At 41.4% G+C, this 10,263-nt stretch overlaps 1 protein-coding gene across 4 annotated transcripts in view; it reads right to left on the bottom strand.

Annotated features, from left to right (window-relative positions):
• Positions 1 to 1,107: 1,107 nt before the first annotated feature.
• The window catches only part of LOC309871234 (uncharacterized protein C2orf42), a 33,706-nt gene continuing 24,550 nt past the window's right edge, over positions 1,108 to 10,263 (bottom strand). For all 4 annotated transcript variants that reach the window (XM_082744061.1, XM_082744063.1, XM_082744062.1 and 1 more), the window contains 5 exons: positions 9,636 to 9,740; positions 7,819 to 7,926; positions 6,613 to 6,713; positions 5,083 to 5,245; positions 1,108 to 1,793 (listed from right to left, as the gene is read on the bottom strand). In XM_082744061.1, the coding sequence (XP_082600187.1) occupies positions 1,585 to 1,793; positions 5,083 to 5,245; positions 6,613 to 6,713; positions 7,819 to 7,926; positions 9,636 to 9,740 (686 nt within the window). In that variant the 3' untranslated portion in view covers positions 1,108 to 1,584. The remainder of the gene's footprint in view (positions 1,794 to 5,082; positions 5,246 to 6,612; positions 6,714 to 7,818; positions 7,927 to 9,635; positions 9,741 to 10,263) is intronic.

Here is a 10,263-nt window from a genome sequence, read left to right as displayed (position 1 = left end):
TTTCTCCTTTAAAGTCCAGTGCAAATTCTGAGTTCTCTGTGGACCTCTCTGGAGTCTCCTCAAGGAATTCCACCACTGTCTAAAGCATCTGTGAGCTCTCCACACATGCTATCCACTCCATCACACAGGACACTTAATTTGCCTACCTGTCCCTCTGCACCCAACCCTCCATAGGGGCCCAGCTTCCCCTTTTACCAAAAACATCAATCAGAGTCTTTCCTCAGGGTCCTTGCCCCAAGACAGAGACAGAGCACAGCAGCCAGTCCTTCACTAGTGTGGAAGCGGAAGTCTACTTTCAGGTGCCACAGGAGTCAGAATTCTGGCCAGAGGGAGCTGTCTCTGCTGACAGTGAGTGAAACCCCAGGAGAGACAGTGATGGGTCACATGGACGAGGGCTCCAGAGTTCTGCAGGCCTATTCAAAACCCCAGTGCCACCCCATGACAGCTGTTCAGCCCTATTTTAGAGTCCACGAACCAATCATTCATTCCCATTTTTGCCTGAGCTGGTTAGAATTGTTTTTTTGTTACCTATAGTCAGAAGAAAACGAGGAGCCTCCTTTATATGGATTTTTCTTGTGTTCCCAAGGACAATGAATTAGAAGGAATTTATATCAAAGTAACATGATAAGGTAGAAAGAACATGTCCTTTGCAGTAAAATGAAACGTTATATTTTTAATGCTGTTTCCAGCAAGATAACCTCAGAGAGGCTGTCTCTTTAACTTAAAAGAAGGGTAATGACTAAATTCAAAGAATAATGAGGACTAAATGAGAAAACTGGGAATGTAAATGAGAGTGCCTGATACATAGTAGGCTATACGAAATGTTCATTCCTTTCTTTTCTCCCTGAAGATAGGCTTCCACCTCTGTGTCTTTCAATATCTCCATTCTGTGATCAATGAACTCAGCAACAGGAATTCAGTCTTAACTGGCTATTAAACTTTTTCGAGAATAAAGAAGGAAATAAGTATCAATGAAATAAGCAATTAGAAGCATTAGTTTGAAATGTTGATATTGCCTTGACATATGGACCTCTTTTTCCTATTTCACTATTACTTAAATCTCCCCAAAGGTTTGTAATTTTATAATCAGGCCAACATGAGAAATACTTTGGAAAAACTAGTGACACTGTGCTTTATTCGAGAACAGGATAAAAGGACATGACTGGAACTCTGTCAGGATGGTCCATAACATTCTGCCCTAACCAGGATGTTGTTAACTCTCCAGCACTGCTGGTGTAAGGCAGAGTGCTGCTAACTTCTTAGAGAATTAGAAAAAGGATGAAACAAACTCTAAATGGGAGTTGTTAAGAAGGAAAGTGAGTTGGTTTCCTTTTTGTTCCTTTAAAAATTCGAGCCAGAAATATCACCCAATTTATAAAGAAGACTATACATAGCAGCACCAAAAAGGCCATTTACAAGAAGAGTTTTTCTGCAATAGAATCCACTAGAATGCGCTGAGAAATTGCATCTTAGCTAAGAGGAGTTCACTAAGGAACAGGGCCATCTAAATGCCTAACTAGTACTTAAAATTGTCAAGGGTTGGGGATGTGCAAATTTAGCAGCAAAAGACTGTTTTGTTTTGCCTCAAGGGAAAGTGATGGTGGTTAGAGGGGCCAGTTCCAAGGGCTGGTCCAGTGGTGGCCGCTGGTCTTGGTACTCTGCAACATGTCCATTTCGGTGGTGGCCATACTCAAATTTGATGCGCAGCTCACCAATCTTGGATTGGGGAAGGATATCTGGGATCCACTCAATGATGAAAGGTGTTGGCTCCTTTTGATCTGGGGAAGTGTTGCCTGAAGACAAGACAAGACAAGAAAGGGAAACGGAAAGGGAAAGAGAAAGAGAAAGGGAAAGGAAAACGGAAACGAAGGGAAAGGAAAGGAAAGGAAAAGAAAGAAAGAAACACTGATTAGTGTCATTCCAAAATTTGAGGCTGGCCAGATGTTATGCTGTTCCGGAATAAAAAAAGAAGAAAAAAAAGAAAAAACCGCAAACAAACCCTAGGAGAGAAACAAGGGGAAAAACAAGAAGAATCAAGGGAAGAGAAAAGTGATTACTGGTATATCTATCCTAAAGAAAGTTTTAGGGTGAAAAAAAGGGGGGGGCATCTGGGTGACTCAGCTGTTGTATGTCTGCCTCCACCTCAGGTCATAATCCTGGGGTTCCGGGATTGAGCCCTGCATTGGGTTCCCTGTGCAGAGCCTGCTTCTCCCTCTCCCACTCTCCCTGCTTGTGTTCCCTATCTTGCTCTATCTCTCTCTCTGTCAAATAAATAAATAAAATCTTAAAAAAAAAAAAGGTTTCAGGGAGGCTGCCTGCGTGGCTTCCTTGGTTAAGTGTCTGCCTTTGGGTCAGGTCATGATCCCAGGGTTTTGCGATTGAGCCCTATATTGGTCTCCCTGCTCAGTGGGAAGCCTGCTTCTCCCTCTGCTTCTCTCTCCTGTTCCTTCTCTCTCAAATAAATACATAAATAAATAAAATCTTTAGGGGGGGGAAAGAAAAACTCAGGTTAAAGAACATTAAATAAATAAATAAATAAATAAATAAATAAATAAAACACTAGCAGAATTAAAAATCCAGTATAGGGAGGGGCACCTGGGTGGCTCAGCGGGTTAAGCCTCTTCCTTCAGCTCAGGTCATGATCCCAGGGTCCTGGGATCGAGCCCCACGTCGGGCTCTCTGCTGAGAAGGGAGCCTGCTTCCTTTCCTGTCTCTCTGACTGCCTCTCTGCCTGCTTGTGATCTCTGTCTGTCAAATAAATAAATAAAATCTTAAAAAAAAAAAAATACAGTATAGGGACGCCTGGGTGGCTCAGTCAGTTGGGCATCTGCCTTTGGCTCAGGTCATGATCCTGGGGTCCTGGGATCAGGTCCTGCATCTGGCTCCCTGCTCAGGTGGGGAGCCTGCTTCTCCCTCTGCCTGCCACTCCCCCTGCTTGTGCTTTCTCTAAGTAAATAAATAAAATATTTTAAAAATAAAAACTAAATTAAAAAAAATACACTACTGGGGCGCCTGGGTGGCTCTGTGGCTTAAGCCTCTGCCTTCAGCTTGGGTCATGATCCCAGGGTCCTGGGATCAAGTCCTGCATCGGGTTCTCTGCTAAGCGGGGAGCCTGCTTCCCCTCTCTCTCTGCCTGCCTCTCTGCCTACTTGTGATCTCTGTCTGTCAAATAAATAAATAAAATCTTTAAAAAAAAAATACACTACTACTGTGTAGCTTGCAAAACTATGGGGTACCTGCCTGGCTCAGTCAGGAGAGTGTGCAAATCTTGATCTTGAGGTTGTGAGTTCTAGCCCCATGTTGGGCATAGTGCTTACTTTAAAAAAAAAAAAAAAAAAAAAAAAAAAAAGGAAAGAAATTTGACACACGCTCCAATATGGATGAATCTTAAGGACATTGCGCTGAGTGAAATAAGCCTGTCAGAGAAAAGACAAATACCGTATGATTCTACTTAGATGAGGTACCTAAAAGTAGTCAAATTAGTCAATAGGAAATAGAATGGTTGCCAGGGACGAGGGGGTTACTGCTTAATAGGCACAATTTCAGTGGAAGACAACAAAAAAGTTCTGGAGATGGATGGTGGTGACAGTTGTACAATGCCAATGGACTTAATGCTGAGAGCCTTATACCACTTTAAAAAATTGTATATTATATATGTTTTATAACAGTAAAAGATAAAAAATAATGTTGAAGATAGACATGGAAAGCTATTCATGATATATTTTTATGTTAAAAAAGCAGCTGAGGTACAATGCCATGTTTTACAAATTCTTTTCACGCACAGAAGAGAGTCTGAAAGGGTAGAGACCAAATCTAATGGTGATGTATTCTGTGGTGCATGGGATTATAGGTGGTTTATTTTTCTTTTTGATGCTTTATAATGAAATCTATGATTTCTCTATAATGAACATGTGTCACTTTCATTCTATTCTTTTATTTTTTAAGGTTTTATTTTTTTATTATTATTATTTTTTTTTAGATTTTATTTATTTACTTGAGAGAGAGACAGTGAGAGAGAGCATGAACGAGGAGAAGGTCAGAGGGAGAAGCAGACTCCCCGTGGAGCTGGGAGCCCGATGCGGGACTCGATCCCGGGACTCCAGGATCATGACCTGAGCCGAAGGCAGTCGTCCAACCAACTGAGCCACCCAGGCGTCCCTATTTTTTAAGGTTTTATTTATTCATTTGTCAGAGAGAGAGAGAGCACAACAGGTGGAGCAGCAGGCAGAGGGAAAACAGGCTCTCCACTGAGCAAGGAGCTGGATGTGGGCCTCGATTCCAGGACCCTGGGATCACAACCTGAATTGAAGGCAGACACTTAATCCACTCAGTCGCCCAGGCATCCCACTTTTATTCTATTCTATTCAATTTATTTTTAAAGACTTTATTTTTAAGTAATTTCTATATCCAACATGGGGCTCCAACTTACAACCCCAAGATCAAGTCATGTGCTCCAATGACTGAGCCAGTTAGATATTTCTTGTCATTAAATTAAATTAAATTAATTAATTTTTTGGAAAAAGAGAGCCTGTGTGCAAGCAGGGGGTAGGGAGGGGCAAAGGGGGAGAGAGAGAGAGAATCCCAAGCAGGTTCCACACCTAGCACAGAGCCCGACACTGGGCCCCATCTCACGACGCTGAGAACATGACCAGAGCCGAAAACAAGAGTCAAACGCTTAACCAACCGAGCTCCTGTAATTTTAAAAGCACTGTTTCCAAAGACACAAAACATTTTATTCCATGACGGCCTTTACAAAATGAATTAAAGTGTCTTCTTTGTTAAGGTCAAGATCCAAAGTCTAGGACAGTACAAGGCACACAGCTGACCCTCCAAGGATGATGCGCTATTGAAAACACAATTTCGGGTGCTTGGGTGCCTCAGTGGGTTAAGCCTCTGCCTTCAGCTCAGGTCATGATCTCAGAGTCCTGGGATGGAGGCCTGCATCGGGCTTTCTGCTCAGCAGGGAGCCTGCTTCTCCCTCTCTCTCTCTGCCTGCCTCTCTGCCTACTTGTGATCTCTCTCTCTGTGTCAAATAAATAAAATCTTTTAAAAAAATAAAAGAAAGAAAACAATTTCACTTACCAACTTTGAGAAAAGTTTTTAGTTCCAAGGGTCGCAGCACGGGTTGCTTTTCTATACGACCATAGGTTTCTGCTATGCTCTCTACTTCCACTTTAGGGCATTTAAACAGCTCGTAAGTCCCATCCCGGTTCTGTATAAAACTCCGAGTGATTTCCAAGGGCATCTGGACATGGAGACAATACCAAGAAATGTGAGAAAGGAAAAACTCAAAGTAGACAAACAGTTGAATGACGGCAGATCTTTCACTTACTCTTTTTTGTTAAGTATACTCCAGTTAATTACAACTTCCTCTTGTATTTTCAAGTAAATGCTGTCCAAAAAAATCTGCCTTTTCTCCTTTACATCATTTTTCTTCTGTAACTTTAAGTTGCACTACAGCCAAAGTGTATATGAATTGAACCCCTAACATCTTCATGGCTATTCAATGGCTACTAGCAAGGACTTGCTCTCAAATCCATTTTATTCCTTCCCCTGCTGCTCTGCTAGCATCATTCTTCTCCTAACTGCTCCACTGACTGTCTACAGCTGACCTCACACCACGTATGCTCTACACCATCCCTGGGACTGAGCCAGACAGAACCTGAACTGGTCTTTGCCACTAAACAGCAGGGTGAATGTCTCACAGCCTGTTTCTTATCTGCAAAATACAGTTAGTACCAATGCACAGTTGAGAGTTTGAATGAGGTGATGCAGGTAAGTAATGGCCAGCAGATCGACACTCCAGGATTCTCAACTCTCTTCCCTCGCCTGATAGAACCTTGCTGAACCCCTGCCCCAGGCCAGAATCCATCTCTGTAACATCCAACATTTAAATAAGTTTCTCAAGTGTTTTTAGTGCTAACATAGGCATTTTCTAGGGTTCAAAAGTAAGTTCTATAGCTTCCCAACAACTTATTCTTTTTCTGAATGTAACAATGCCTTACAATTAAACTAATCTTAATGTATCAAATCACACTATGCTGAATTTTCTACAACATTCCATTACAGGAGGAAGGGAAAAACCTCAAATTTTCAGGATCTGCTTGAAAAAGAAAATGGATAAAAATATGTAATATTTCCCTTAGAAAAAAAAAAGAATGCAAACTAATTAAGGGTCATTTCTCTAATGAGGACTAAATTGCAGTTTGCAGAGAAGCATTTAATTGTGCTGAGTTCACTGACTTTACAAATGCTGTATCATATCAAATTATTCACATACTTTCTAGCTTCCTGCCAGTTAAACGAGGGCTCACCATAGCTAGTAGGGGTTCGTTATTTAATTCACAAGAAAAATAATCTCTGTTTTCTGATCCCAAAGACAAAGAAAAAGAATATTCCAACTTAATATATTTTTCCAAGCTATAGGAAATACCCATTAAAATCATAGTCAGCACCGTACAGCCATGAATATTTCTGAATAATCTCTTAGTATGAGAAAAAATAATTCTCTTTGGTGTCTATAACTCAAGGAATTAGTGCAGATATACTTCTTGCACTTGCTTCTCTCTCTTCCCCTCTTTGCCCCCTACAATTGTAGAAATACCCTCTTACCTCTGGGGTATCTAAGATTTGTTTAACTTGCAGGATATTAGTGATATGCCAGGTATACTTGGAAAAGGTTCCCAGTGGCAAGGCATCTTTCCGAACAAAAGCTTCAATGTAAAAAGGGAACAATATTAGACTACCAAAAAATAACATTCTCTTTCATTGTATTTGTTATCCAGTTTCTAGAAAGTTCAGTGCAGTGTTATTCTCTCCTTATAGAATCTCAGCACTTTGAAAAGGAAATTCTAGAGGCAAATCTATAATAGGTTTGGCAAAATGTGATAATGAATGATAAGAGATTTCTGCTGAATAAAGTCTCCGATATTTCTTTGAGATACTATTTATTTTGGCTACCTTTGAAACTTACTTCTTTGTTTGCTATAGCCACATGCACTGGACTACATTGTAAGATGCCTCTTAAAATCTCTTGTAACTTCAGATATATCAGAGGTCAAATTATAGTTCTTAAAAGGATTATATGGAGTTTAAACTAGTTAATGTGGTTGCCAACCTATTGCCTTGCCTGCAGGATTATAAGAGATTTTACCAAAGGGTCTGCAAAAATAGTGAAGGGATGGGTTAAAATTAATGTAGTAGGAGGCCTGAAGTTTAACGTGAAAGAATCAACACTGCCTCAGGTAGATAAGCTGTGAAGACAAAATTTTTATGGCCCTAAACAGTGATTCACAGCTTGAACTATTCAAAGATAGAATTAAACCCCAAGCAGTCCCTATCAGATCATCAAATAACTACTAACTAAAGAAACAGCATTGATTTCTAGCTGTAGTTACCCTTGGGCTCTTTGCCACGGAGCCATCCTTTCCTCCTCTTTTTCTCCCCCTTAATTCTTTTTCTTTTTTTTTTTAATATTTTATTTATTTATTTGACAGAGATCACAAGTAGGCAGAGAGGCAGGCAGGCAGGGAGGGAGAGGAGGAAGCAGGCTCCCTGCTGAGCAGAGAGCCCAATGCGATGCGGGGCTTGATCCCAGAACCCTGGGATCATGACTGGAGCCAAAGGCAGAGGCTTAACCCATTGAGCCACCCAGGTGCCCGGAGGGTGATCATTATTCTAAGAGCTGACTGGCTAAGCCTTCACGTTCTGAGCATGTGACTCAAAGTCCTAATCCTGAAAATTCCACACGTTTTTTCTAAACATAATTCTTAAAGGCCAAAATATCTACTGCTCTTGTTGAGGAAAAAAATCCCATACCTGTGGTGGAGTTGGGAAGCCGTTTCTTCGCACTTCCTATAGATATTCTTTGTTGCAGGGCATCGAAAAAGGACTGCGGAATGTGGAACACCAGTGGCTCTGGTTTGCCTAGAGCAAATAAGAAGAAACTCAGGTGGAGAAACTCAGTGGGCTTTAGGACGTGTAGGGAGAAGAGCAAGAAATGGAACTGGGTGGTCGTAATAAGGAAAACCGCCATGGAGGCGGCTCTATGCAGAGGCAAAAAAAGGCTCTGAATGACTTTTATGAGTCAAGCACTATCGCCAACCCTACTCTTGATCCCTTGCTGTACAAATACAGCAGACTCCTGGCATCAACAAACATAACTTTTCAAATCCCGTTTCGTAAACACCACCACAACCCAGACTTTTCCCTTTATTGATTACATGACATGAGATGAGAACAATGGGGCTGGACTGAGAAGGTAAACTTGATTCAATCCTGCTCGCCGTCCCTAGACATTTGCTTGGTCCATTCATGTCTGAGCAAAGTAACTGCAAGCTCTCACCACATGGTCTGGGCCATGAATGCCACAGATCCCAGAATCAGGACACTGTTTATCCAATAAGCATTGGCTTTTTTCTCTGAATGTGATCCCAAAGCGGGCAAATTGTTTGAAAATACCTAACAAACCTCTTGAACTTGTAAGATACAAGGATCAACAAAAAGTCGGCAGAAAGAGTGTTGAGGGGAGGGGTCAGAGAGTTCAGACTTTTCCTTAAGAATTGTCCAAGAGTGGGGGAGTCTGGCTGGCTCAGAGGGTAGAGCATGTAATTCCTGATCTCTGGGTCATGAGTTCAAGTTCCACATTGGCTATAGAGCCTACTTAAAAAACAACAACAACAACAACAAAAGACCAGGCACTGTGTGGCTCAGTCAGTTGGGTGTCTGGTTATTGGTTTTGGCTCAGGTCATGATCTTGGGGTCATGGGATTGAGCCCCATATCAGGCTCCACGTTTGGCAAGATGTCTGCCTTCTGCCCCTCCACACCTTCCCCGCTACAATAAATGTGTAAATCTATAAAAACGAAAAGCAAAAACCAAAAAATTCCCCAAGAGGTTAGCCACAACAGAGGGGAAACATCCAGAACCACTGCCTGCCTAGATATAACTTAAGAGTGGCTCTTAGGGGTGTCTGGGTGGCTCAGTCAGTTGAGCCTCCAACTCATGATCTGGGCTCAGGTAATGATCTCAGGGTCCTGAGACTGGGCCCCTTGTCGGGCTCCATGAACAGCACAAGGTCTGCTTAAGACTCTCTCCTTCTCCCTTGGCCCCTCCCCCCCCATCTCTCTCTCTCACTCTCTTACTAAATTAAATAAATAAATCTTAAAAAACAAAACCAAAAACAGGATAGAACTATCATTTGCCATGACATGGATAGAGCCAGAGAGTATAATGATAAGCAAAATAAGTCAGAGAAGGCAAATACCATATGACTTTACTCATATGTGGAATTAAAAGACAAAACAAATGAGCAAAGGAAAAAAAGAAGAAACAAACCAAAAACGAGTCTCTAACTATTGAGAACAAACAGATGGTTACAGAGGGGAGGTGAGTTGGGGGTGGGGGAAGTAGAGGGTGGGGCTAGAAGAAGTGTACTTGGGGTGAGCACTGGGTGAGGTATGGAATCCCTGAATCACTGTTTGGTACACCTGAAACTAATTAAACACTGTACGCTAACTATACTAGAACTAAAATTAAAACTTAATTAAAAAAAAAAATAACAGACTAGAACTACAACACAAGTAGTTTAATTTCTCCTCCTTTCAGCAACAGCCAAGTTAGGTGACCAGACTTACCATCAAACTGATAGTGCATGGTTTGATGGATGCGTTCCGTGACACTGGCCAGCCAGTCTTGGAAGGATAAGGTCACTTGTGCCTCATCTAACAGCTGACCACAAGCTAGGAAAACAGATAAAAACACTTTTTAGTAACTTTTATTTTTTTAAGATTCCAGGATTATTTTTCTTTTTAAAGAATCCTTCTAGAAAAAGAGAAATGAAAAGCTGTAGAAATACTAATAGGTTTAAGGTTATTAACCATAGTCAATTTGTAGCCTTCCTTTCACAGTTAAACAGCAAATCGAAGGAGTGCTTGGGTGAGTCAGTTGGTAGAGCATGTAACTCTTGATCTCAGGGTTGTGAATTCAAGTCCCATGTTGAGTATAGGGATTATTTAAAAATAAAATCTTTGGGGCGCCTGGGTGGCTCAGTTGGTTAAGCAGTTGCCTTTGGCTGAGGTCATGCTCCTAGAGTCTCAAGAATCAAGTCCTGCACTGGGCTCCCTGTTCAGCAGGGAGTCTGCTTCTCCCTCTGACCTCTCCTCACTCATGCTCTCTTTCTCTCTTATTCTCTCTTTCAAATAAATAAATAAAATCTTTTTTTTTTTTTTATTTGATAGAGAGAGATCACAAGTAGACGGAGAG

The sequence above is a fragment of the Mustela nivalis genome, assembly GCF_964662115.1.
Source record: "Mustela nivalis genome assembly, chromosome: 8".
In the NCBI taxonomy this organism is placed as follows: domain Eukaryota; kingdom Metazoa; phylum Chordata; class Mammalia; order Carnivora; family Mustelidae; genus Mustela; species Mustela nivalis.
The sequence above is the reverse complement of the archived record's forward strand: the minus strand, read 5'-3'. Positions and strand labels throughout refer to the sequence as shown.